Raw genomic sequence first — 26,782 nt, forward strand, 5'->3', positions numbered from 1 at the left:
ACCCAAAGGACGTTTCTTTTGAGAGGCCGGGCATTCATGGACCCGGAGGCTTCAGGGCGTCTACAGGGTTGGCAATAGTGTACCAGCAGCGGCCTGGTAGCTTGCACCACTTATGGGGGCGGGGCACGGGTAGGGCTGCAAATCCGAGTGGAATCTGCAAATCACAGGGGAACCTAGGCTGTCAGTGCTGTCCCACAACCGAGCCGCTGCGATAAGGTGTGTTCTTAAAGCGGACAATGCGTTGATGCCTTACTTTTCGTTTCCTTTTGGGACCTGTAGGCCCAGCTGGTGATTGGCCCATCGTCGAGAGGACGTACTGTTCTATTCCCTGTCAGCATCTTGCGTGGGCGGCCGCGGCCGCGCTTGATGCCGCTTACAGTAAAATCGCGTTTTGGACAGTCTTTGAGATACTTAAGAGACGCTCAATCTTTAGCAATAGATGGCGAGGATCAAATGCGATGGAGAGCCTTTTTTGGGAATTCTAGCCACGGCTACAATCGATACTATCTTAATGGAATGACGCGCCGCCCGGCCCTTCTACATTCTTAGGCAAAACTTCCTCTCGGTGCTCAACGGTAACCCTAACAAGCTGTGGTAATCTTGGGATTTCGTTTTGAGGCTTCACATTTGAAAAGTTCATCTGCGCTCATACCTTCCTTTCCTCACCTCACTGTTCCTAAATGTACCTTCTTCCCTGAAGCTCACCGTGACTTTCAACCACGTGATGTGGAGGGCATCAGAGCGAGCAATCATCCAATCAAGACCATCTTCCCAATGCATTGCCTTCTCCTCTTTACCCATCCACTCAGAGCAGCTCTCCATTACAGTAAAGGCTGGCCAACGCCTTTCCTTTCCGGGCTTGGCGCCCTGGATCTCTCAATCATCTATGCCCAACGATGTACGGAACGCGATATTGGCAAGTCTTCTGCTTGCAAAGACAGCTGTGTCGAAGAGGTTGTGCCGAAGAGGTTCTGCCCGATATCTCTACTCAGTTCGCGTCAGATATGGTGGAAGTCCGAGTCCTGCGGGAATGGTGATCCAGGCAAAGGCAGCGCCTTGAAACAAAGACAACAACAGCAACCACCTTCAAGGCTTCCAATTAAACTCACCGAGATATACGCTACGAATTTTGTCAGTTACTTATAGTAAGTAGTTCTCGTCTGTCGAGTAATTTCCCTAGTTTCAACTGCTGATTTGCTGTACCTACAGTCCCGTCAACATAAGCCGTCCGCTCGCAAAAGCCTGCGAGCCTTTTCCCATCATCGAACATTTGTATGATCAGCTGCCAAGGGAGCTGAGGCTGGCGAACTCTGCAATGTGACTCCTGGAGCGTGACGATACCGGCGGGGTCCATCTGACGGAGGACCTCCCAACGACAAGATTCCACCGTATGCGATACTTTCACACACATGGGGTCCTGAAGAAGTCCTCTTCAAAGAAATGATGGACGGTACAGGCAAGAACAAAGCAGGCTACGCTAAGATTCGTTTTTGCGGAGACCAAGCCTGGCGCGATGGGCTGAAATTCTTCTGGGTAGACACATGCTGCATCGACAAGTCTGACAGCGCCGAGCTTCAGCACGCTCTCAACTCCATGTTCCATTGGTACCGCGGCGCGGTGAAATGTTACGTGTACTTGGCAGACGTCTCAACCCATCAACACAGTGACGGCCCCGGTTGGCAACCGACCTTTCGAGAGAGCAGATGGTTTTCCCGAGGATGGACCCTCCAAGAGCTCATTGCCCCAACGATCGTCGAATTTTTCTCTAAAGAGGGCGAGCGCCTGGGAGATAAGGAGTCTCTGGAACAAGAAATCCACGATATAACCGGAATTCCGCGAAAAGCCTTCCAAGGTGTCACTCTATCTGATTTCAGCGTCGCCGAACGGATGCGATGGATCGAGAAGCGTGACACAAAATACGAGGAAGACAAGGTGTACTCTCTATTCGGCATCTTCGATGTGCACATGCCGGTTCTCTATGGCGAAGGAAGGGAGAAAGCGGCTGCAGGACAAGGTTCACGAGGATTACCTCTGTCTGGCAAAATTGTGGCCCACAGATCCGCATGACCCGCACGTTGAAAAGGAGCGGATTGAGCTGGCGAAGGGTGGTCTGCTGGCTGATGCTTATCGCTAGGTCTTCGACAACCCCGACTTCAACCGATGGCGCCAGCTGCGGGAGAGTCGCCTGCTCTGGGTCAAGGGAGATCCAGGCAAGGGCAAGACCATGTTGCTATGCGGTATCATCGACGAGCTAGAGCGGCGTGTTATCGCTGACGGCGGCAACTTGGCGTATTTCTTCTGCCAAGCTACCGACTCACGCATCAATAATGCAACTGGCGTGCTACAAGGCTTAATCTACCTACTTGCCCACCGGCAACCACGCCTGCTCTCACATCTACCGGAGAACACATACCCCTCCGATGATACAATGGCATGGATCGTCCTATCTAAGGTTTTATGCGAGATGCTAGAAGACCCGAACTTGAAGGTCACCTATCTGGTGATTGATGCTTTGGACGAATGTGTGACAGACCAACCGCAGCTTCTCGAGTTGATCGTCCAGATATCATCTGTGTCTGCTTGTGTCAAGTGGCTTGTATCTAGTCGCAACGAGGTGCAGATCGAAGAACACTTAGCGATCGTCGCGCAACAGTCCAGACTCAGCCTCGAGCTAAACGCCAAATCTGTCAACACTGCCGTCAGTGCATATATCCGCCACAAAGTCCTTCACTTGTCGCGCCGGAAACGGTACAACAGCACAATGCAGACGGAGGTACATGGCTATCTCTCTTCTAACGCGAATGGGACTTTTCTCTGGGTGGCCTTGGTCTGCCAAGGACTTGGGGATCCGAGCGTTCGGAAGTGGGAGACACTAAAAAAGTTACGGACATTCCCCGCAGGGTTGGATTCCCTATATGCGCGGATGATGGAGCAGATTATTCAGTCCAATCACGCGGATCTGTGCAGGCAAATTCTTGCCGTCTCTATCGTTCGCCGACCCATCAGCCTTCAAGAACTGACCTCTCTCGTGGAGATGTCAGGCGATATTTCAGACGATCCGCAGTCCCTGGAAGAGCTTATAGGGCTTTGCGGCTCGTTTTTGACTCTTCGAGACCAGACTGTTTATTTTATCCACCAATCAGCCAAGGACTTTCTATTAGGCAATGCTTCTGATAAAGCTGGTAACCAAGCTTCTCTGGAGACATTCAAGTGGGTTTTTCCTTCTGGGAAAGATGTGAACTATACCATCTTCTCGAGGTCACTTGATTCCATGTCTACAACACTGCGACGCGACATATACGGCTTAAGGGCACCGGGATTTCCGAGTGACAAGGTCCAAATACCAAATCCAGACCCGCTAGTGTCACACGGACATATGCTACACTCTTGGTGGCATACGGGCATATGCCACACTCCTGGTGTCATACGAGAAAGACCTACATGTATGCAGATCGCTAGATGCCTTGGAGCCTCAGGTGACAAGGACCCGTATGTACTAGATATGTACCGTTTCCCTTTTGGCATAAGAAGGCCTTGAAGCCCAGCCTTCCTCTAGAGGTTGAAAGGACCAACAAGGCCTTCGAGACCAAAGTAGTTCATCAGCGGAATTGAACTATTTGTTCCAAGCTCAGAAACCTGCCCTTGTCACACCACGCCAGGCCATGTAAACAACCCGGGATCCTTCCAGTCTTTTCGTCATAGCCCGCAAAAGAAAAGGGAAAGGAAAGGTAGGACAGAGCAGGGAAGACAGGGCAAGAAAGACACGGCACAGAATTACTGCCTTTCTCCGCGAAACGCTGTAGACTACCTTACCCACGTATGTACCTACTTGGAGATATCTTCTGCCAAACTGGCAGACTGCCCTGGACAAACTCACCACGGGGAGATGCGCAACCGGGAGCCAAAGGAACAGCGAGTTTGGTCGTGACCCCAAGTGCGTCGGATAAATATATATGGTGAATATGTGATAAGTCGTAATGGTCGAGGTGAAGAGTGGATGTGTTACGATCCAATCATGGAGATTAGACTAGCCGACCAATCAGATCGGACCCGAAGGGAGGACCCGAAGCCCCGGGTCCTAAGCCCGGGTCCCGGGGACCCGAGACGAAGGTTCGGGTCCACGGGTCCAGTATATCGGGTCCATGAAGACCGGTATAAAAGAAGGCCTTCCCCGGCCTCTTGTTACCGGTTCTTCAGCAAGCAATAGCTATCACAACCTACCAGTACCTTTTGGCTACTACTCCGTTACTCTATTGTTCTATCCCAGCGATAATACTCCTGTGCTTGTAACGGTTCGTCACAGGATGTACATAAGTAAAGGGTATCTGCCACCATCACTCACTCACTCAGGCTTGTATTCTGTAGAGGAAAGAATGGGAGGAAACAGGTGTGGTGAGCTTCTACATATCAAGCCCCGATTGTTGAGCGTCTAATCAAGAAACAGTGCGTTTCGAGCCCTGACGATTACCATAGCCGCTCAAATTCGCCAAAAAGAAGACAGATCAAGAGGAAGGGCAAGTCCCAAATGCATTGATCCGTAGATAGGTAAGAGTCAAACAACGATGTCCCTGTCAAACAGGCCGATCTGTATCTCTACCATACTGTAGTTCCATCCAATGTTTTCGTCCGAATTTCACCCGCCCGCCTGACAGCTCTCAGCTCTCAGCTCGACCCAGCCCGGCCCGGCCCCGGACAAAGCGACCCGACCCCTGTTCCACACTATACTTAGTCGGCGATCATATAACTGATTGTCATGGTTAAGATCACCCAGACAACACAGTTTCTAGGTCGGCACGACAACCCGGTCTCCGGATGGATGCTCCGAATGGGATTATGTATGTAGTACATGTAACCGTGACATTGATAATAGGCGGTGGTAGTGGGTGCAGCTGTACAATGTTTGGTAGGGAGACTAAAACAGGGAAACAGCGTTCTCTTCTGAGATTTCTTGACAATCGAGCTGATTGAAAATGGTAGCCCAGAAGCTGCAATGACCTGAATATGAAATATTCTTCATGATGGATTCCTAACTAGGATCCACAACATGAATCTTCAGCAAACACTTAACCGCACTCGTGAATGGAATATCGGCTAAGTAGACAGCTGTCATTGCAGTCCACTGCACCATACCCAACCAAGAAAGTGGTGGTCTGATGACATCCCGAAACGAAGACCGGCCCTTGGAAAGTTGGTGATATTGGAAGACTTGTCCTTAGCGCGAAGAAGTCCCAAGAACAAAACAACGAGACAATTCAACTGATGAGATAGAGATAAGGTTTAGCGCGTTTTTTTTCTTTTGGCAAGACGTTTTGTTTTTTAATCGAAATGTCCGTCATTGCTGATCACTGCCTGGTTGGTGGTGGTTTAGGACGTGTGCCAGGGTTTGTTGCTCAGGCTTCAGGGTGTGACGATGCCACGGCGGCGTGTAGGCTGGGCTAGCTGGGCTTGAGGCGCTAGATGAGGGAATGTAACTTTGTCAGTGAATCTGGGGGTTTGGGCAGATGCTACCCTGAGAAATGGATGGGCGCTAGGTATATGCGAGTTTAGACACAACCCAGGAGAAATAAATGAGGAGCGAAGAGCATGGAAGTTTGGACAACGAGAGAAAGAAACAAGAGATGAGTGGATAGAAATAGAAATCTTCGAGGAAGATAATCTCTGGACGGTCTATTCGGAACCTGAAAAAAAAATCGGTGTAAAATAGGTAGACCTGGAGAAAAACTATGTCATCACTAGATGAGCCTTCTGAACATCAACACTAACAACCAACACATCAACGTGCCAAATGGGTCTTTTTTTTTTTTTTTTGGTGTATCCGTTGCTAATGTTTCCTAATCGTCTTTCGCCAGACTCCCTTAACCGGAACAAAGGGAGAAAGAAGAAGCTGGGTTGACCCCGTCATCGGCAGCAGTTCCTGGGTGGGAAACCAGTGAAACTTGGAAGACGATATTCAGACCTTATCCCCAAAGCGTGCAAACTGATGGAGCACCCTAGGAGCCCGTTAATGGAGAGTTTTAAGCGGGCGGATCCAGAATATGATCCTATTATTGGCTGGACCGCTCCTTGGGAATGCGCTACCGACCCACGCGATACCCACAGCACACGTCTTAGCCCAAGTTCCTGGAAGTTACAATGGTTGAAGCAACCCTGGAATATTGAGGGATCCTGGGATCTAATCAACAAAGTGTCGGGGATGGTTTGGATCCAGTGAGCTGGCGGGCCTGAAAATCCTGCGGATCTTGGGGAGTTGGAGGTCGGACAACCTGGAAAGTTGTGTGAATCCCCCAAGAGTTGGATGGGAGCGGACCGCCCTAAAGTTATCACAATGAATGGTGGTTGGCCTGACTATGAGCAAAGGGGGAGGGCCGATGGTTTGAGTATAAGAGGGGAGGCACCCACTCCTATGTCGATCAGTATTGTTCTTCATCCTCAGGCTCTGCTCCAACATCTGCCACGGTCGACAAGATGAGGCTTTCAGGCTCTCTCGCCGTCCTCCTCGCCGGAGTGACTTCCCTCGTATCTGCTATTCCCTTCGCCGGTCCTTCGGAAGAGCTGCCGGAGAAGAGGGGATACTGTCAGAATGGTCCCAAGTCTCGAAAGTGCTGGGGTAACTACGACATCGACACCGATGTCACCTATGAGTGGCCCAACACTGGAGTGACTCGCTACGTAAGCTCGATCCGATGAAGGAGAACTTACTCGAGATTTGATGCTGATACAAGCCAACCGCAGTATAACTTCGATGTCCAGTATGCCACTCTCGCCCCCGACGGCGTTGAGAAGCGGTTGATCACCGTCAATGGCCAGTACCCAGGCCCCCTTCTCGAAGCCAACTGGGGTGACGACGTCGAGGTTAAAGTGTGCAATCACCTCCCAGACAACGGAACCAACATCCACTGGCACGGCATCCGCCAGTTTTACACCAACTATGCCGATGGCGCCACCGCTCAGACCGAATGTCCCATCGCTCCCGGAGACTGCCACACCTACAAGTGGAAGGCGACCCAGCACGGGTCCAGCTGGTACCACTCTCACTATTCCATCCAGTACAGCGAAGGCCTGCTGGGGCCCATTATCATCCACGGCCCCAACACTGCTGACTGGGACATTGATCTTGGCCCTTTCCTGCTGACCGACTACTACCATGACTCCGTGTTTGACATTGCCCAACGGCCGCTGATCAAATCGCTCGGCATCCCTCCCATCGCTGTCAACGGCCTCATCAACGGCAAGAACAACTACAAGAAGGGTGGTCAGCGTGAGCAGCTCAAGTTCACCAAGGGCAAGAAGCACCTTTTGCGTCTCGTCAACGTCGGCTCCGAAGTGACCTTCCGTTTCTCGGTCGACAAGCACAAGATGACCGTCATTGCCGCCGACTTCGTGCCCATCGTTCCCTGGGAGACCAAGACGCTGCTCATCACCGTCGGCCAGCGGTATGACGTCATCATCGAGGCCGACCAGGACGAGGGCGACTACTGGGTGCGCGCCGTGCCCATGCTGACCTGCTTCGCCTTCAACCTCATGGACCACGACATCCGCGCCATCGCCCGCTACAACTCATCTTCGACCGCCGAGCCCAAGTGGCCGCAGAGCAAGCAGTGGCCTCAGCTGGACATCTGCAAGGACGAGGACATTGACAATATTGTGCCCTGGACCCCGCACGACGTCGGCCCGTCGGCCGTGACCAAGAACTTCGACGCGCTCCTGCTCTCGTGGAAGAACGACAGCTATGCTTTGCGCTGGCAGGTCGGCGAGCCCGCGCCCTACAAGCCCCTCAAGGGCAACCCGGTTGTCAAGCAGCTCTTCGACGCCTACCCCAAGCCCGCCAACGTCAGCCGCGACCTGAAGCCCGTAGATTTGACCTACCTCGAGGGAACCAACTGGGTGTACATTGTGATCGAGTCTTTCTTGCCGCTGTCGCACCCGATCCACCTGCACGGCCACGACAGCTACATCCTGGCGCGCGGCGGCGGCATCTTTTTGGGCGACGGCGTCCAGCTCCACACGCAGAACCCGATGCGCAGAGACACGGCCAACCTGCCGGCCAACGGGTTCTTGGTCATGGCGTTCCAGACGGATAACCCGGGCTCGTGGCTTCTGCACTGCCACTTTGAGTGGCACTTGCACGACGGCTTCGCGATGAGCATCATTGAGCGCCAACCTCACGAGATCAAGGACGTGTATCAGAAGAACGGCGCCGAGGCGGAGATGCAGCGGGTGTGCAAGAACTGGGCGGCTAGTGGGCTGGAGAATAGGAACTGAGCCTGAGCATGAGTCTGAGCCCCGGGTTGGAGGATATACCTGCCTTTCTTTTTTTCTAAATCGTTAATGATAATGCTCAACGTTTCTTTTTGTTGGATTTCAAGCTTCCAAGTGCAACAAGTGAAGGGTCCCTAAGCTGACTACACGCAGTGCTCCAGGCGAGGAGTGCACTGTACGGAATCGTTTATCCCCTTGCTGTCAATGTATTGTGAATTCTGTTGTTTGGTGGCGTGCCGTGAAAATCGACGTCGAGTCGAGGGACGAGGTTGGATTAAGCTACCGCCAGGTTCCATGTACTACGGGCATCAAAATAAGCTTGTAAAGCTTGTTGGTAGCAACCACTGCGAGAAGAAGGACGGGACGGGAGTTGCTTTTGAGTTGTTGGCCGATTTTAAGTAGCAAACATTGTCGGACCGGCTCGCACTTTCCAATCTTCCCTTTCCGTCAGAGACAGATCGGATGCAAACGCCAAGACTCAGTCCAGGTACGGGCAATCTGGGTGTGCCTTCCCCCAAACATGCCCTCGATGCCCTAAGAGCGAGATGCACCAAGACTGCAGTGATCACTCGACGATTTTGCAACGAAGAAAGCGCATTCATTCGTCAGACCAGTGCGAAAGCATATGGAAGTCGCGATTAAGTGTTTCAATGTCTTGAAAGCTTTGTCAAAGGCGTTGCATCCATTTCGGTAAGCGCGAGAAAATGTGTGAACGCCGTCGGCTCATGTCATAAGCAGCTTTGACCCTAACCCTCGGTTGGAAGTGGTCGTACATTTGTGACAGCGAGTTCAAGCCCGCCAAAACAGAAATGGGAATGGAAGTGTGGCATGACGAACCAACATCAATTCCTTGATATTCTTCGATTCGATCGTTGGCCCAAGTGCTTTCTCCAATTTTGGACTTTCCGGTGGAAATAAAGCAGTTTCTGTGGTGAATGCCAATGTGAGAGGAGGGTCGCGGGGTGGGTAAGTGGATATGATACAGTGTGAGGGTGAAGTCATTATTTAGAGTTTGATGTCTGATCTTGAGCTGCATTCATGCTCGATAAGGATATAAAGCGGGTGGTCCATCTATCATAATATGGCCATTGATGATCTCCAATTTTGATGCATTTCTAAAGAGGAAAAGGGGTAAAGGACAGGGGATAAACACATAAACAAACCACAGTACACAAACGAACAAAACACACGCAACGAACATACACACACAACACACACACACAACGCAAAGAACGAACGAAACGTATGTACGTATAACACGTAATCTCTTCATTATCATTATCCATAACTCATTACGTCGTGAATCGTAAACCAACGGGGTATTCCTAACCGAAAATAGACAAACAAAACGCTCTCCCCTAAGCCTAGCCTAATTACTATCATTGCGCTTTATTCCGCGTACGTGTGGTATTTCCAATCCCAAATCCAAAAACCAAAAGAAAGAAAGGAGTCATTACAAAACCAAACCTGGCCTATCATCTGCTCATCAGAAGAAGAAGCCTTGTCTATGCAAAAGATAAACCAACCGCGTTACCCCGTGCCTTCGTTTGTTTGTATGTGTGTGAGAGTGTGTCATCCTAGACAATCTTACTGTCATCCGCGCCCAGCTTGTAGGGCTTTCCGACCATGGGATCAACATAGATGCCATGGCCGCTTCCAGTCGCACTGTCGCTGTCGTACGCAACCCTGAGATCCTCAATCTCGTCGCCAACTTCCATCCACTTGTCGCTAACGGCCGGGATGGGGAAGAAGTGGCACAGGACCCAGTAAACGGCGCCCGAGACAAGGAAACCGGCAAAGAAGTTGACGTTGTAGATGTAGGTCGCACCGATCGGAACTTCTCTTCCAACCGCTCCAGCAAAACCGACCACATTAATCAAAATACCGGCAATGTAGGCGGCGTAGGCGCGCCAGTGGATACCCCAGGTGTAGTAGTAGGGTCCGGTCTTGCGTCCGTCGTAGAGTTCCTTGACTTCGAGATAACCGCGGCGGACAACGTAGTAGTCGAAAATCATAACACCGGCGATCGAGGAGAGGAAGACGCTATAGGCTGAGAGGTAGGTGGTGAACTGGTTGTTGTCGGTAAGGAGGGTCCAAGGGTTCATAGCCAGACCGACGGCCGCGCAAATGTAACCTCCTCGGCGAATGTTGATATAGCGAGGCAACAAAGCAGTCAGATCTGCGCCAGCGGAAACCGAATTGGCGGCAATATTGGTACCGAGCTGGGCGAGGGAGAAGGCAAAGGAGATAACGAAGACGCCGAAGCGCTCGGCCGAGTTGCCTTCATCCAGAAATTTCTCCAGCAGGTCGAGCGGATCCCAGACCGCTTCGCCATATATCGAAAACGAACAGGATGAGACAAGAATGCCGATGAGCGAAGTGATGGCGAAGCTCGTAGGAATCGTGAGGAGCTGGGACCAGAGCGCATCCTTGGGCTTTTTGGCGAAACGAGTAAAGTCGGGGTCGTTGACGACGAGAGTGGCGAAGTTGGCGATGGAGCTCATGATGCCCTTGACGAACTCCCAGGCAAGCTCGCTGCCCTTCAGGGAGGATGGCTGACGAATGATGGGGCCAATGTCGCCGGCACGGACAATGGCCCAGATCATAAAGGCAATGGCGGCCGACGGAACGAAGTAGGCCTTGACGGTGAACAGATGGCGAATCTTGTGAACAGGGAACCAAATGGCGGGCAATGAGCACAGCCAGAAAATGAAGAAAGAGACAAAGTCGGCTGTCGTCGTGCCAGATGTGGTAGAGAAGGTGTTGGGAATCGTGTCGCGGTCCTGAACAGCACGGTTAGAATAAGCAGAATATCACGATAATGGGAAAAGAGTCACTTACCCAGGCCTTCCAGATGGACCGGATCATGAGGTAAACGCAGTGACCTCCAATATAGGCCTGAACACCATACCAAATGCAAGCTATTTGCTCAGAGGTCAGCAAAGGGCACTAGTGCGGTGAAGTGAGAAGACTTGTTCATGTATGAACCAACATGAGACGAGCGGAGGAGTGAGAGCCACATACCCATCGCAGCTCTGTTAAGCACAGGCCACAAGCTACCCCAGATACCAAAAGAAGATCTGCTGGCGACGGGGAAACCAATGTGATAAGTAGCACCGATGCGACCGGTCATGCAGATGAAGCAGCCCGAGATGGCATAACCGATCCAAACACACAGCCACGACTGCCACCATGACAGACCGTTCACCATCATGGACGACGAAATCATCCAGGTGTTGATGTTGAACGAGTCAGCAATCCAAAAGCCGACAAAGTTCCAAGCACCCCATGTTCGACGCTCAGGCTCCACGGGCTTCAGGTCGTGGTTCGTCAACTGTTGTAAGGAAAACGGCAAGTGTCAGTCTTGGGCCGCAATAATTCCAACAAATGAGAGTGCGATGAGATTGAGTGAGGAGAGGATCTCTGTGATGTCAATCTCAGGGCAAAGAGGCAAGGTTTCGCACCATCAACTGGGCTGTGGTGAGCCCTGGCTCGGCTTCGACGGCCAGCCGGTCCGACCAGCGTCCTACGGCGCTGCGTTTCTCTGCCATCCTTCCTTTCTGGTGATGATTGGTTGGTGAGAGGACTTGAGCTGGTCAGGTATTAGGCGGCGTGGTCGTCGAAACGAGAGGCGAAGGAGGGGCGGTGGTTCGGCGATGGAAGCACGAGATTTTTCTTCTCTCGAAGCAACACACGAACTTCTCTCTCTCTCTCTCTCTCTCTCTCTCTCTCTTTCCCCCTTTTTTTTCTCGCGGGCCGTGGGCCTTTTTGGCAGTTTTTTTTTTCTGCGGGAGGATCCGGTGGAGGCGGCGCGGCAACACGTGAATGCGGGGAACGGTAGTCGAGCGAAAAGCCGACAAAAAGAGGGTTGGGCGACGACGTCGACCCTCGTCTTTTTCCGCCAACGGAGACCGGGTGGAGCAAAGACCGATTGAGACTCGGTCGGACGATTGGTACCGATTGTAGCCCTTCGTTCCAAGAAGACAAGGCAGGGGCTCTCACTTGGCTCTTCTCTTCAGGGGGGACCTGGACGGCTTGTTGACTCGAGGAATAACCGGGGTGGAGCACGGAAGGTCGCCGGATTTGTCTAGAAAAAATGGAATGGGACTGGAGCAGGGTGAGTTTTATGCTCCACGGGCCTCGTTCTGCTGGAGGGCTAGGGTTCGACAGGTGGAAAAGGTGGCAAACCTGTGCTCGATATTGACGGACGAGAAGGGGATGGATCAAGGGAAAGGGGGCAACACCATGGTTTTATCTGCATCGAGGATGCTCTCTGCAAAGCAATGGTGGTTGTCAGGTACCACTGACATATTGACATGATATCAGGGCAACCAATGCAACACTATCTTGCTTGCAAAGATAGACCTACCCTGCCTGCATATTGAACACTGCAGAAGGCATGCCATGTGCGGCACCTAAAGTGCGCTTTCTTTGTTTTAGTTCCGCCGGTTGGGGTAAAAACGTGCCGGCAGAGAGCAGCGAGCTGAGCACTGCGGGAGACGGACGGGAAACGGGAGAGTGTCCGTATCGTCTCGGCCGGTCCGCGAGTGTATTTCCAATACAGAGTGGATTTGTTCCGAATACCAGACACCTTGATGGTGTCGATGTGGAAAACTGAGTCGAGCCCCCACGCAGCGCCACGCTAGCATGACTAGGATGTCCCAGAGAAGGGGAGAATGAGGTCCATCTTCACCCAAAAGATCGGTGAACCACGGGCTCATGGGCCGAGAGAGGCGCGGCGAGAAGGCTTGAGGGGGGTTGGAAGCTAGAGAAGCCCTGTCCGCTCAGGCAGAGAATCAAGGGCAGCCATGGGCGGCGGTCCAGTGCTCTGTGTGGCCTTTGTGTGGTTGACTTGGGAACCCGAGGGCAAGAAGATGTGTTGCAAATGATATCAGAAGCAGTGAAAATCATTGATGATTTCGGACTGAACCCGGCCACGCGGGGCATCCAAGAACGGTAGCAACGTGTAACGGTAGCGTCAGTCAGTCCAATCGAGCAGAGAAGCACGTTTTTCTGGCACGGAAGAAGAACCAGCGAGTGGAATTCCAATGCAATCTTTCAATCGGAAGTTCTTTCTGAAGAGCAAAGAAAACGAAAAAGCCGCTGGTGAGTGGTGACGGCGTGGCACAACTGGCTGCTTCCTGACCTGATCAAGCTTAGACCGGACCCAGCTTCCCTTAATCCCCTCATCTTGATTCGTCAATCTGTTATCCGTTTAGGGATCGATAAGTGAGCTTTTTTTTTTTTTTTTTTTGCTCTGGCCCGTTCCAGTTGTGGAGTCCCACTTCTATCCCTCTGTCGGGCTTGGCTGGCACTTGGAAATGGCTGGCCTTCTTGGCAGAAATGATGCAGGGCTCTGCGCTGGTGCTAACGGCATCGCTGCATATCTTTGGCTGTGCACTGCATAAGCGCTCTCTTAGTGGGCCTAAGTGTCCGTAGAAAGGCAAGAGATAAGCAAATAAGCTATCAACGCTATCTTGCAGCTATCTCACACTATTTTGCCCCGCACTCACTGGTCTAAACCTAAAAGAGATTACTCCATCCCATCGAGTCACCCTTGGAGTTTCCATTTGACAACCAGACACCATTCATAATCATCCGATCTTTCCCATTGCCGTGTCAAAGCAATTCAACCGGTTGACAACCATGGCCATCACCAGCCTCTCGGGCCGGCCAGGCACGGATCACGAGCTGTTAACGGGCCAATTCTGACTTGTACCCCATTCATCATCGCATCTTTTGGTCTGATCCCCCGATTCTTAGTAACTGAACATGGTAACAAGTCGGAAGATTCATTTACGATTTCTTCTCTTAAAACACCCCTTTTCAAACTCCCCACGCGCCACGCAATTCTCTCCGGCACTACTGCACCGATATGCACAATGTACCCCGCCATGCTTCTGGATTCAAGTTTCACACCCAGATCCCGACCTTCACAACTGTCGGTTAACCTGAACCTGGGGCGTCTACATTACAGTACCGCTTCCTCTCACTGAACTGGGTTTTATCTACCCGCAAAAACTAAACCTTCTCTAGTTTAGATCGATGGCACGGTTAGATCATCTGCTCGAACCGCTGCAGGTCACTTGCATGCCAGCTGTCAAGTCAAGCGCTAAGTGGTTCGCTAAGTCCGCCGGCCACGATGGCACTCCAGTTCTGAAGTGACTCCCGGATACGCTAGACTATAAGAGAGTTAGATAAAATCCAGTTGAATGAGAGGATGCGGTAGTGTACATACCGCACGCGGCATGCGACACCGGAAGCGAATGTGGGATTCCAAGCCTTGAAGGGGTGACCTTTACATCTCGACGTCGCACCATGAATGTTTTCTGGGATACCGTAGATCTTGCTGGCGTTTGTTGAATTCTACGGTCCCAAAAACATGAGAGCCTCGAGCCTTGTTATCTACGGTTTTTCCACCTCGGAAGCTGAGTTGATACCGTTCAGTTCTTTTGTTGATGTCCGCCATGGATCTCGAGTTGCCACATCCCGCGGGTGTGGTTCGAGCCTTCCCGGGTTTGGGGGTTTCAACCGGGAGTTTTGGTACCAGTTGACCGGGGAGAGATCTAAATGTTGGCTGTAGCTACAGTCACACCAATCACCACATGCCTCCTCGTCCAACTCTGATGCATGTCACACAACACCGTCACTTGGTGTGGTGATAGCAGTGGCATTGAGAAACATTGTTGGCCTTTAAGTTGTGGTCAATATAAGCATCACGGACATCCCGAGCGCGGCCACCCATGGTTCGCTCACGAGGCTGCTGATGGCGTCCTGAAGTGAACTTTAAAGGTCACAGGATTTTAAGTGACGAAATTTACTTGCGGCATTCAGATCCAGAATGTTAATGAGTGCGGGGGTTCTCCTCATTGATGGTATCCGCCCCTTCACGCTCAGGAACCGACCAAACCATTACAGTTCCGGTTTGCGAATGGGGTGACGTAGTTCATCTTCACACTTGACACTACGGCAGAAGGGCCGAAATAATGAAGATCGAGCTCACGCAAACCGCGTGACTGTGTGTTCATGTTAGCACTCTCACTCTCGTCTCCGTTAACGGCACGCCCTCTGGGCGGTTCAATAACTTACCCATACCCCGAATGCCCAACAAGAGATAACAAGCACGTTGCTCCGGAAAACCTACGGAGATATCGAACTTGGCGATCTTGCAGCTTTGTGGCTAGTTGCAGAAATTTGGTCCGGAAACATACCGGTATGGTATCGCCGGCCATGGGTGAGTGGCAGTGGAAAACATTCACGGGAGTTGAACAGCTTCGATCCTTCCGACCGGGAATTCACAGGCATCGGTACCTCTAGATACCTGGTTGGTCGGGCTATTATCGGTCGAGGAACTGAGTTCTACGAACATCACTTCTGCAGTGGCAGACCAACGTGGCTTCTGGACTTCTACATTGCTCTTTCCGTTTCCCCTGTCTCATGTTAGTTCCTGCCGTGGATTGACACGGATTGACCAAGAACCTGGGGCTTTCTGCCTTGTTCTTTCCATTCTTCTGGCCAAAGCTCCAACATCCTTCCTGCCGTTTCACTCTCACCCAGTCAGGGCAAAGCCCCAAATGGACTCAAAAAGAATCTCGCAATCCTCAAGAAGGTGGGATATTTTTCAGTCTGAACCGAGGATTACTACCATAGTAACCAACAATGATGTTTCCCGTCGCACATCTTCTGTACTCGATTTCTTCCCAGTATCATGACGATCCAAATGTCCCCTCACTGGGCGACTCCGACACATCAATCTCGCCATCCTCATCCACGCCAACTACATACGTACACTTCTCCTGGTCCTCACGGATCTCCTCTCTTCTATCGAGATACTCGTTCACAACCGGCATTCTGACGTCGTCACTCACCGTGTTTGTGATGCTGCGTGCCCCCAGCTTCGGCACGTATCCGTTTGTAGCCAGGGCTTTGCAGACCGAGTACCCACGCCGGACTCGGAGGTCGAGGTCACCAACCATATGAGACTTGCTCACTACGTCGCTAACCTTGACTGGCTTGATCACATCGCGGCCGAATTCGGCTAAAATCCTGTCTGCCACCGCGGCCTGTTCGGAGGGAGAGAACGTGAGGAAAGGGATAAAGCCAGAGATACGACCGGTAAGTGGTTCCTTGGTTTTGCAAGTATCAGTATCATGGCTTGTTGTCTTCAACTTTATGAGAAGCTTACCTACACCAAATTTCGTTGCGCTCTCATCCCGGATCGACCTTGACAGCTTTTTTACGAGCCTTTGTCCTTCTTTTCCAGGCTCGTCGGAAAAAAGATTCTTCTCGTGGGTATTGCAGAAAGCGTGAATCGTGTCGTCAAACGCATTTGTTGCCATAATCCATATCGTCTTCTTGCAGTCGACCGACGTCGGCAGCTCTTTTCTGAGATCTGAAGAGGTCCCTCCATGCAGTTAACAAAAGTCAGCAAGAGGCGCCCACGCTAAGTTCGGGGGTCAACGCTTACCATCATCAAACGGCAGAAGAAGCGTATTTCGGATATCCTGATCCATCTTCTCGACTTCGTCCAGAAAGACTATACTGCGTCTCCCGCTATGTTCTGCAAGGAAGTTATTCAGCTTGGAGCCGTCTTTGTAGCCGGCATATGGTTTGACAGGTCCCCAGAGGTTAAATGGTGAGTGCATGTTGGTGCAATCGACGGTGAGCAGATCCAAAGATATGAGATTGCCAAGCTGACGTGCCAGCTCCGTCTTACCGTGCCCACTGGGTCCAGCGAACAAAAGTATAATGGGCTTTTCTATCGGGAGGGAGAGATAACTATGCAGTGAGAGGGTCAGCAAAGACAAAGTCAAGGCTGGTATCCAAGATGATTGTCACAAGCAAAGAAGAACCGTATGTCCTTACTAAAGCAATTTTTCAACGACATGAGTGATGGCAGCAGTTTGTCCTATGAGGAAGTAGTAAGCGCCCAACAAATCTTCGGCCTTGTGTAGCTTGGTGACCTGTCTCTTCGCACCCGAAAAGCGGTTCAGCCCAGCAGCGCGGTGAAGAAGGTATCGCTGCTCAAAGCGAGAGTTGAGAGTGGCCGTAAGACGCCTTCGAACTTTGGGAGTACACCACTTCTTGTTTTCATCCTCCAGATTCTCAAGCTCATCAGTTGAAGGGCCGTCGTCAGGCAGATCCCTCTCCAAAGGAGTGTGGAAAGCCTTGGGAATGCCAGTCACAGACGCCCCCAGGCCAAGAAGCGTTCGAAGGATTGCCGTCGTATCGGTGGCATACGAGCTCCCAAGGGCAATGACATATGCAACCAGTGGAAACGGCTTTGTCGACCCGTAAGTGGCGTTCACGTCACCCCCGTACTCGGCCCACATCCTCACCAACTCAGAGCTGAGCGTCTCGACAACATAAAAGAAGCCAGGAAACCCCAGGACCAAGCCGTTCAGCCTCTCGCGCAGCTTTTTCGGTTTCATATGCTCCCGGTAGCGAGTGAGCCGGCTGCGAATCTCTTCACAGCCCTGTCCTGCCTGGATATCGCCCACGAGCTTTTCGAGGTCAAATTCATCTTCGCCTCCTGAACCAAGATTGCTGGACGAGCTATTGGGAGTGTTTAGTCCCGCATCGCTCCCGTTATCAGAACCGCCGCCACCGTCCAATTTTGAAGTGGTTTCACCGTGGACTCTGGGCAGGGTGAGGTCCCACTCGTCGTCATCGCCGTTGTTGTTGCCTCGAAGCAAGTATGATGTACCAAAGCCACACTTTGGTTGACCATGCCATGTCAGGCTCTGTTCTCTAGGTAGCCAGTGGGTATGTTGGACTTACACCAAGGTCGATGGCTCTTTCGACATCACCACCAGCTCTCTACACGCCGAAAGAGGTCAGGTCAGGGCGTTGATCATAGATGAAGGCCACGAGAGGGAGGAAAGCTATTCAAACTTACCCACAGAAGCTTCTTAGCAGCGTTTTGTCTGCAGTTAGCTTCATTCATAACCCGACGAACAGCGAAGATGCCCGGGCCAGGCTTTCCAGTCGATGAGTTGACTACCGGCGCATCGGTTATACCATCAATGGCCGAATTGTTGAATTCCGCCATCTTCGCATTTTCGCGTTCACGCCACGATGGGCCTCGAACCCGTTTTTGCTGTGACATCGTGGAGTTAAATGCCCCTGTCGCCCCCAGACGTTCTGCAGGTTTACGCCATGATGGGTTTTGACGATTCCCAGCCGATACTTGCTGTGACATTATGGAGTTGATTCTTGCTCCGGACTCGTCAGTATTAGGCACAGCCGAAAATGAAATACTTTAAGTCACCTGTTTTTTTTTCATCAATACGTCAGTATGTATATAGTGGCGGATATCGAAAAAAGAAGACCTTCACCTACAGTCTTCAACTTGGAGCACGCGAGTAGTTCCCTTACTGAGCAGAAAAGTGCCAACAAACAACCAACACCAGAAAACGTTGTCTGTTGCAGAGGTGTCCAAGAATCCGTCACAAGGAAGGAGACACTTCTCCAAATATATGCCATCATGATCTGCCTTTCTCCGGCGTTGAGCGCGCCTCGCCGTTTGCTCTCCTCTGGCTTGTTGGATGCCTGACGGCAAGTCACTGCTGGCCTCCATCGTCTGACCAATGATAACACCGCCCATGGTGTTTTTGTCAGAGATGCGCTGGGCCTCACGCAGATGTTAAAGGAACAAAACCATCGGGAACAACAAATCTCGCAGGTCTCAAGATAATTGGGAGCGGAATACCTCGCGGAGAGAGTATATCTTTGTGGAGGCACTCTCGAACAATCAATTTCCCCTCGATGAGCTTCACGCTAATGTGAGAGGCCGGGGTGACAGAGGCCACACATTGCGTTCTGCTCAAGAATTGTGGATCGTCGAAGTTGAGCATTTGAGTGGCTAGGTCTGGGCTTATCGCATTTAACTCTATTGCCGAGTCAGATCCTAGAATATGTATGTTGCAGTTGGACGAGTGCTGGGTAACAGCTCATCAGAACGCAAACACCAGGAGGCTGGAGGCCGTATCACTGTCATTGGTAGTTAGTTGAGATGTACCATATGTAGGCTGGTCCTGCAGCGTTCTCCAATTCCAAGGAAAGCAGAAGGTTTTGTTTGGGTGCCCAGGATAAGTCAACGGGCCTATCACATGCTATTGTTTTCTGGTAACAGGGAGTGAAGCAGGAGGGACCCAAAATTCTTTTTCCGAAGTCGACACCCAAATCAAGGAGCCAATATCAAGGTGGTGGTATAAGAGCAACATCGTATACCTAACATATCGTGCGACGGGTGCATCCAAGCAACTGTCTGTAACATTATGACAGCAACATTCACCCTGGAGAGATTGAATGATGGGCAAATTATTATTTATTTTGTTTTTGGGTTGACGTTGACCTGTCAAAACATCTCAGTGGAGTGGGATTTTCACATGCGCAGATATGCTCCCGTCTCGATGACGTCAAGCATCCCGCTTAGATTCAGGAACCACTTTTAGAGCTACAACAACAACAATAAAGAAGAGAAGGAGCGCCCGTCGTTCATCCCATCAAACGGTTTTAACCCAAGTCTGTTCCCTTCATCTTGTTCGCTTCTTAGAGCGGTCAACGAAAAATCTTGACTATTTCAGGAAAACCATTGACTCGACACAGCCCTCTGCTTGGCTGTGTTACTAAAGTCCACCACTGGTTTCCCATCAAACCAACAGCAGCCTTCAAACAATCATATTCTCAACAACCACACCATCTAAGCCATCGTTAGGATGACGCTCCAATCGCGAATTCAGAACCCCATCCTACACCCCCTACTTTTCATCTTTCAAGTCATCCAGTTTGTGCTGGACAAGCTTCTCTCGCCCACACCTCCTAGTCCCAAGGCACATCTTGGTCGGCCCAGGATCGCAGTCATTGGTGGTGGTATCACCGGCGTTACGAGCGCTGCCCACTGTATTGGTCATGGCTGTGATGTCCAGATCTTCGAGGCCGGAAAGGAGGAGAACATTGGAGGAATCTGGAGTGTAAGTGATTACCCGACTTAATGCCAATAACGCAAACGACACCACAGTGTCTAACGATTCGGTCCCCTCCATCACACAGAGAGTAAACAACACCTCGGGCCTACAAATCCACTCCCTCATGTACCGCTTCCACCCGTCGGTAAACTGGAAGCAAGGCTACCCGGACAAGCACCAAATCCTCTCCCAGGTCCGCGAGCTCTGGAAGCGTTACCGCCTCGACGAGCGCACCGTCTTCGAAACCCCCGTCACCAGCGCCCGCCAGGACCCCGAGACCAAGAAATGGACCATCAACAACGACGCCGAAACGTACGGCCAATTCGACGGCATCATCTGCGCCGTCGGCACCTGTGGCAAGGCCAAGGTCCCCCACATGCCCGGCATGGACTCCTTCCAGGGCGAAATCCACCACTCGAGCCAGCTGACGGGTAAAGCCGCCAAGGGTAAGACGCTGATCATCATCGGCGGCGGCGCCAGCGCCGTCGAAAGCCTCGAATTTGCCGTGGAAGAGGGTGCTGCTCAGGTATACGTGCTCGCCCGCTCCGAGAAGTGGATCATCCCCCGCCACCCCATCGTCAACATGCTGCTGGCGCTCAACATCTTCGGACAGGAGACGCGGTGCAGCTGGATCCCCGAGTTTTTCTTGCGTAAGCTGTTTTACCGGGAACTGGAGGACATTGCCCCGCCCTCGGACAAGAAGGGTCTCTACACTGATACGCCCATGGTCAACTCGGAGGTGATGAACCAGATCCGCAGCGGCAAGGTGAAGTGGCTGCGCTGCGACATCGAGGGCTTCACCGAGAACGGAGTCAAGATCAACCGCCGCGAAAAGGGAACCAACCCCAGCGACCCGGGCCAGACGGAGGAGATCGATGGCGACATGGTGGTTATGGCTACCGGATACGAAAGGCCCAAGCTGGACTTCTTGCCCAAGGAGTGTCTGGAGGGCGACTATAAGCCGCCCAGCTGGTACCTGCAGACGTTCCCGCCGCAGTTCCCGAGCGTGTCAGCCATCAACTGCACGTACATGAACGGCATCGGATCGGTGGGCAACTGGCACATTGGTATCTACACCAGGCTGCTGTTGGTCTTTTTGCTCGATGACCGCACCCGCCCTTATCCTTTCTGGATGAAGCGGTGGATTGACATGACGACTTTCCTGAAGGCGAGAAGCCCTGTTGGGCCGTTTGAGTTCTTTACGTACCTCGAGCTCATGTGGTGGTTCTTTTTCTCCATCGCCATCAACCCGTTCCGCTGGAAGTGGGCGTTCTTTGTCTTCTTTGGTCTCGGCGAGTACTTGCCCATGAAGGTGGTTGCGGCTGAGGATAGACTGCGCAACAGGTTGCAAGCGAGGGAGGCGGAGGATCAGGGTACTATGGTGAATGGAGTCCACCATGTGCGTGAGGAGGAGATTCGTGGAAGGACTATGCGTATTGTAACCTGAGTGGAGTGTTGACAATGGCGAAGAGTTGTGAACAGGGTCGAAAGCTTGGTATCGACAGGAGATTTAGGATCGGGACAACAGTGACGATCGGAAAGAATAGGTCAAGCAGAACGGAGTCGAAGGAGAATTCAGCTGAATTCGATGATATGGTGGCCCGTATAGAGGACCAAGAATGACAATAAATAGAACAAAGATCCAAAACATGTTCCTGTTTCTTAACCACCTCTTTACCTGCCCTTGCCTCTGTCTCTCCTGCCGCCCTCCAACACCTTGAGTTTCTTCTGGAACCTTTCACCCATAGCAACTCCACTGCCACCATCGCCCTTGGGTCCATCGGTGGTATCGAAGCCACGCTTCCTGCTCTTCTCCAACAGAGCCTTGGTTCCCTTGCGATCACGACCACCAGAGGTAAGTCTGTTGATACGATCCACACCAACGCCCAAATCGCGCCAGTCCTCGCCACCAAACTGCATCTTGCTGCTGCGACCCTCGAGCGCGCGCTGCTTGGCCTTGTCCTTCTTGCCCGCCGTCGGCAGACGCACAAAGTTGGCTTCTTCGTACGTGCGCCTCTCCTCCTCCACCTTGCGCTCCTGAACCGTCTTGGTGCGTCGGCCAAAGTTGACAATGGTGGTACCAATACTGGGCTCCGCCACGGGCGCCGTCGACATCTCGTCCGCAATGAACTCGTCGAGCGTCGCGCTCTTGAGCGGTTTCTTGTCGCCTCCACGCTCGCGGCGCTCTGTGGTGGTCGTCGGCATGACGGTCGGCGCGATGCGCGGAGGACGGTAGACGCCCGCCGCGTCGGTGGACTTGCCCACGCCGACCTTGGGCCTGTCTTCGGTGCCAGGGGCTCCGTTGCGGACAAAGGAGGAAATGTTGGGGCGGAATTGCAGGTCGGATAGCTTCTGGCCTGAGGGAGCGGCGGCTTCGTCCTCGTCGCCGGATTCACCACCGGCCTCGGACTCCGAGTCGGGCTGCTCGGCAGCCTTCGCGGCGGCCTCGGCTTGCTTGGCGCTGCGCTCGGCGTCGTCGGCGGCGCGCAGCACCTTGTCGATCTGGTAGCGCAGCTTGTCCTCGAGCGGGCGCACACCCTTCTCCAGGTAGAGACGGAGCTCGACGAGCTTCTTGACCACGAGGTCGTCTAGGTTCTGGTCGTCGTCGTCGTCATCGTTGTTCTTCTTTTGAGTGCCGGTGCGAGCCTGACGGAGCTTGAGGAGGATGAGGAAGACGAGGTTCTGGAGGTAGGAAAGAAGGAGCTCGTTCTTGACGTCGAGGAGAGAGATGCCGTCCTTGGGAGCGTCGATGGTCGAGATCTTGGGGGCGAGTTCGAGGGCGGATGTCAGAGACTTGGTGAGCGTGTCCAGCAGGGCTGGAAGGGTTGCTGGTGCCGCCATGTCCGTGTTGCGGTTGAGTGTGATGTGTCTCGCACCGGTTTCGATCTCGAGATGGTGGTGATAAGGTCGGTTTCTCGATGCGATTGACTTGCAGAGAAATTCTTCTGGGGAACTTTTTTTGCCTGCCGGTGCCGCCCTGCCTGTGCCAAGCGCACTTTGGTGGATTTGTTTTTGGAGGCTTGGCAAGGCTAGTCTCTATTGTATGGCCTCCTTACACCCACCCCCCCGTACCAAATGTCAGACCATTAGACCCACTAGTTCTTGGTGGTCCAGGTTTGGCGCGCCGTACAACGGAATCTAAAGCTGGCAATTTTGGGAGCGTCTGTTATTAGACACTAAAGACTAGATCACTTCTATCATATTAAGGCGGGCGCGGGACCTGTAGCTCGTCATCGTCGTCGTAGTTTATGTCCTTGAGCATCTTCTTGCTCCACTGTGCCGTCTTCAACGTTCCCATGACCCTCACCAAATAGAGCATCGAGTTCCACCTGATGCGCGTGTTCGCATGTCAAACAAACGTCTGCTTGCTGTAGACAACCTCTTGAATGACCGGAATCCGCCTGAACCAGTCAAGTTTGACTGAGCCTCATCACCCGCTGGTAGCACATATTCCTCGTAACCCATAACCTGGTGTCTTCATCGTCCACTCCGGAGTCATCAACACCAAGCGTATACCGAAGTAGGAAAATGACCGTATCAAAGAAATCCGAACTGCTACCGGCAAAAATCTCGAATAGCTCCTCCCTCCCTTTCCTCTCCTCTTCCATCTCCCCGGTCGGAACCACGCCCGACCGCATCAACACCACCCACGCAAACCTCGTCACCTCGTCCCTTTCCAATCTCTCCACAAAGCTCTCAGGTGTCAACCGCATCATTACCCCCTCCCAATTCCCCTCTCTCCACTCCTCCGCCTCCTCCGTCGCTTTCCCAGATGTCATCTACCAAAGACCATCAAGTCATCCGTCAACAGATCGTCTTCCAGGCGTAGTAATGTCGAATCCAACCCCAACTCTCCTCCTCCCATTCCCCCCCTGCTCACCTCCCAACCAAACCTCCACCAAACTCGACGCATCATAGATATCCCTCATCAGCGAAACTTGAAAGACAGCTCGGCAAGATCATCCTGGTTGATGCAGAGTATGTCGGTCCAGAGGAACTGCCCCTCCTTAAGGGAAGGGTCGGCGCGAAAGGCGTGCAGAGCAGCGTAGAGGTTTATGGTGACGCTGAAGTTTTCCACTACGTCTTCCGAGACTAGACAGGAGGGAGGTGGGTAGTAGGTTCCTCTGATAAGTCCTCGTGGTGGTCGATGGATTAAAGAAGCTCAGCATCATGGAAGATGACGGTTATGGGAAGGGTGTGTCGGAGGTCACCCCAGCAGTACGAGAGGGCAGTGAAGGGTTGGCATCGGGTGGCGGCGAGTTTGACGCGGTAGTTCACATTGTATGGGAGGGAGTGCTGTGTGGTCGTTGCCGTCGTTGGTGGTGGTGGTTGGGGTTGCTGGTGAGGTAGAGTGTGTGTGTGGCACTTTGCGGATTCTCAGAAGCCGGATTTCGTCGCGGCCTAGAGGTGAGTATTTGGTGTAGTCGTTGGGAATGGTTCGGATGTATTCGTTCTTTTGTGGTGGCATGGCGAGATTTGTGATGACGCTTCTGACGGGAATGTCAGGTGGTTTACAGGTGGAGGAAGAGTAATGGTTCTATGAAATGGAAGAAGCGACGCTTTGGGTTGGCCGATCAGGTATCTTTGTGGCGTTGAGGCTCATGTGTAAGAACTAGCCCAACTAAGGCAGAGAGATGTAGGCTGCGGTAGAATTGGGGGTGAAATTGACTTGCAATGCAAAGTGTAGGCTTAAAAAGAATACTTTTATGGAAAGGCATAAGGCTCCCAGATCCAGTCCCTCTTCACTGACAGCAACTTACGGAACATGGGAAGAGATATTGAGCATGTGGTGTTATGATATGTAACTTTATCTTGTTAGAAGTTGCGCATTGAATCACGCTTTATTCATACAACGGTATTGGAGTGCCTAATTACTGTTAGCACATAGTCGGTCTAAGCGAGAATTAAGGTCACGTACCTGCTCGGCCGTAGCTCTTCCACTATCATACTTAACAAGAGCACTTATCAGTTCTCTCCACTCCTCGGTTACATCTGGAAGGATCTTATCCCATGAGCGAGCCTCGAACGTGCGGTAGATGTCAAAGGGAGGCGTCCTAAAGCTGACGGCTTCGGGCCAGCTCTCCCTCGTGGGCGACCCAATCGTCTTGAATATGCTGAGAATGAGACCCAGTTGGTTTCCGTCCTCATGCGCAGCTCGTGACTCGAACAGCTGCTTGTTCGGCCCTTCTCTGCAGCACTCAGCAAGCATCACGCCCGCCCCCCACATGTCTACAGCAGGTCCATACGAGTGGTTCCCGAACAAGACTTCAGGGGCTCGGTAGGGACCGGTACCGATATCCAAAATCTTGTTGTCTGCGGGCTCCGTGGCTGCTGAGAGAGTCGGATGCCAGGAGGCGCCAAAGTCGGAAAGGTAGGCTGGCCCTGTGGGGGATTCGAGGAGAATAGCAGACGGCTTGACATCGCGATGGATAATTCCCTGGCTATGTAGAGAGGCCAAAGCAGTAAACACATGTCTAAAAATGATGCGGATGTGGCTGTCGGTGAGCGGTACCCGCTCCCGTAGACTCTCAAGGGTCAGCGGCATGTAGGGAAAGACCAAGACCAGACGCTGCTCGTGATCGTGAAAGCTGTCGAGCAGGGGGATGCAGGACTTGCTCAAGAGGCCCAACAGCTTTGCCTCTCGCGTGGGGTTGTGAGGCTCGATGTTTCTTGTCTCAACGATGACTTTGAGTGCCTTGTCTCCGGCTCTGTAGACATCGGCAGTCACGCCGCTGGTGATGTAGTGGCAGTTGGGATAAGCACCAATTGTGACTCCATGGTCTACCCCGGCGTTGTCATGTCCGTTTTGTTCGTTAGCAACAGCCTGAGCGGCCTGATCTGCCTCGGAAGATCCAAGATGAGACTGGTTGCAAAACGCATCGTACTCCTCTCTGGTGCGTGCAGACTCGTAGGCGCTTTTCTCTAGAGCAAATGCGTTTTCACTCAGCCCGGCCGCAGCCACAAACTGCTGTCTTGTTAATTGATAAGCATACGTCTGCGGTGGTGTTCACGGAGCGACTTACAGTTTCTGGATACTGTCATATCTTTCAGTGGCCGTCAAGCCTTGCTTCCACGTGTTCTCGGCATTCTCGGGAGATTGGGACATGTTGAATTCTTCCAGTCACCCTTCCTTCCTACCTAGCTTCCGGTTCTCCTCTCGACCAACCCTCAACACACCATCTAGGATCCCGAGTGGGAACAAGAAAAGACGGTGGACTTTGGGTTCCTAGCTCAAAAGGATCGTCGGATCTCGAATCTGGGGTCAGACTTGGCGTCAGGTGAAAAGTCTCAGCTTTTCGATTTTCGGTCGAGGTACGCACGATTACGCAGCCCATGCGCCGTGCCTCGATGGCGGGAGCAAAGGGAACAGCAAATGGACACACGCGGCACTCAGGGAGAGAAAAGGTACGTACCCATGGTATTGCAAGTACCTGGTGGTCCGGCCCGGAGCTCTCGAATTGGGCTGAACGTCTCATGTTGATTGGTTAATTAGACCAGCTAAGCACTTGCCGACAGCTGGTGGGGAAATGCCCATGCTCCATCGAGGCTCCATC

At 52.3% G+C, this 26,782-nt stretch overlaps 9 protein-coding genes across 9 annotated transcripts; 4 read left to right on the top strand and 5 right to left on the bottom strand.

Moving 5' to 3' along the window:
* Nucleotides 1-1,440: 1,440 nt before the first annotated feature.
* Nucleotides 1,441-2,067, top strand: SMAC4_13473 (uncharacterized protein; the record flags this gene model as incomplete). Its single annotated transcript, XM_066091430.1, has 2 exons — nucleotides 1,441-1,675; nucleotides 1,697-2,067. 2 exons carry the CDS (start codon nucleotides 1,441-1,443, stop codon nucleotides 2,065-2,067), a joined length of 606 nt encoding a protein of 201 aa, XP_065946450.1.
* A 157-nt stretch (nucleotides 2,068-2,224) lies between these two features.
* SMAC4_13474 (uncharacterized protein) lies at nucleotides 2,225-3,538 on the top strand (the record flags this gene model as incomplete). The annotated part of the gene is made up of 1 exon (XM_066091431.1): nucleotides 2,225-3,538. The coding sequence occupies one exon, from the start codon at nucleotides 2,225-2,227 to the stop codon at nucleotides 3,536-3,538; it is 1,314 nt and encodes a 437-aa protein (XP_065946451.1).
* Nucleotides 3,539-6,430: 2,892 nt separating this feature from the next.
* Nucleotides 6,431-8,315, top strand: SMAC4_08961 (uncharacterized protein). Its single transcript, XM_003345578.2, has 2 exons — nucleotides 6,431-6,669; nucleotides 6,733-8,315. The coding sequence occupies exons 1-2, from the start codon at nucleotides 6,466-6,468 to the stop codon at nucleotides 8,260-8,262; spliced, it is 1,734 nt and encodes a 577-aa protein (XP_003345626.1). The 5' UTR covers nucleotides 6,431-6,465; the 3' UTR covers nucleotides 8,263-8,315.
* A 1,174-nt stretch (nucleotides 8,316-9,489) lies between these two features.
* Nucleotides 9,490-11,902, bottom strand: SMAC4_08960 (uncharacterized protein). The gene is made up of 4 exons (XM_003345577.2): nucleotides 11,724-11,902; nucleotides 11,284-11,593; nucleotides 11,101-11,180; nucleotides 9,490-11,042 (listed from the first exon to the last, which is right to left on the bottom strand). The coding sequence occupies exons 1-4, from the start codon at nucleotides 11,808-11,810 to the stop codon at nucleotides 9,837-9,839; spliced, it is 1,683 nt and encodes a 560-aa protein (XP_003345625.2). The 5' UTR covers nucleotides 11,811-11,902; the 3' UTR covers nucleotides 9,490-9,836.
* Nucleotides 11,903-15,294: 3,392 nt separating this feature from the next.
* Nucleotides 15,295-18,527, bottom strand: SMAC4_08959 (uncharacterized protein). The gene is made up of 6 exons (XM_003345576.3): nucleotides 18,158-18,527; nucleotides 18,040-18,078; nucleotides 17,125-17,975; nucleotides 16,727-17,037; nucleotides 16,449-16,663; nucleotides 15,295-16,385 (listed from the first exon to the last, which is right to left on the bottom strand). The coding sequence occupies exons 1-6, from the start codon at nucleotides 18,458-18,460 to the stop codon at nucleotides 15,966-15,968; spliced, it is 2,139 nt and encodes a 712-aa protein (XP_003345624.2). The 5' UTR covers nucleotides 18,461-18,527; the 3' UTR covers nucleotides 15,295-15,965.
* Nucleotides 18,528-19,746: 1,219 nt separating this feature from the next.
* SMAC4_08958 (uncharacterized protein) lies at nucleotides 19,747-21,878 on the top strand. Its single transcript, XM_066090872.1, has 2 exons — nucleotides 19,747-20,234; nucleotides 20,314-21,878. Exons 1-2 carry the CDS (start codon nucleotides 19,980-19,982, stop codon nucleotides 21,673-21,675), a joined length of 1,617 nt encoding a protein of 538 aa, XP_065946452.1. The 5' UTR covers nucleotides 19,747-19,979; the 3' UTR covers nucleotides 21,676-21,878.
* Nucleotides 21,879-21,902: 24 nt separating this feature from the next.
* On the bottom strand, nucleotides 21,903-23,069 carry SMAC4_08957 (uncharacterized protein; the record flags this gene model as incomplete). The annotated part of the gene is made up of 1 exon (XM_003345574.1): nucleotides 21,903-23,069. The coding sequence occupies one exon, from the start codon at nucleotides 23,067-23,069 to the stop codon at nucleotides 21,903-21,905; it is 1,167 nt and encodes a 388-aa protein (XP_003345622.1).
* A 305-nt stretch (nucleotides 23,070-23,374) lies between these two features.
* Nucleotides 23,375-23,975, bottom strand: SMAC4_08956 (uncharacterized protein). The gene is made up of 2 exons (XM_003345573.3): nucleotides 23,697-23,975; nucleotides 23,375-23,557 (listed from the first exon to the last, which is right to left on the bottom strand). Exons 1-2 carry the CDS (start codon nucleotides 23,942-23,944, stop codon nucleotides 23,431-23,433), a joined length of 375 nt encoding a protein of 124 aa, XP_003345621.2. The 5' UTR covers nucleotides 23,945-23,975; the 3' UTR covers nucleotides 23,375-23,430.
* Nucleotides 23,976-24,928: 953 nt separating this feature from the next.
* Nucleotides 24,929-26,595, bottom strand: SMAC4_08955 (uncharacterized protein). The gene is made up of 3 exons (XM_003345572.2): nucleotides 26,252-26,595; nucleotides 25,147-26,200; nucleotides 24,929-25,095 (listed from the first exon to the last, which is right to left on the bottom strand). The coding sequence occupies exons 1-3, from the start codon at nucleotides 26,332-26,334 to the stop codon at nucleotides 25,063-25,065; spliced, it is 1,170 nt and encodes a 389-aa protein (XP_003345620.1). The 5' UTR covers nucleotides 26,335-26,595; the 3' UTR covers nucleotides 24,929-25,062.
* Between the last annotated feature and the right edge of the window lie 187 nt (nucleotides 26,596-26,782).

The sequence above is a fragment of the Sordaria macrospora genome, chromosome 3, assembly GCF_033870435.1.
Source record: "Sordaria macrospora chromosome 3, complete sequence".
Lineage (NCBI taxonomy): Eukaryota > Fungi > Ascomycota > Sordariomycetes > Sordariales > Sordariaceae > Sordaria > Sordaria macrospora.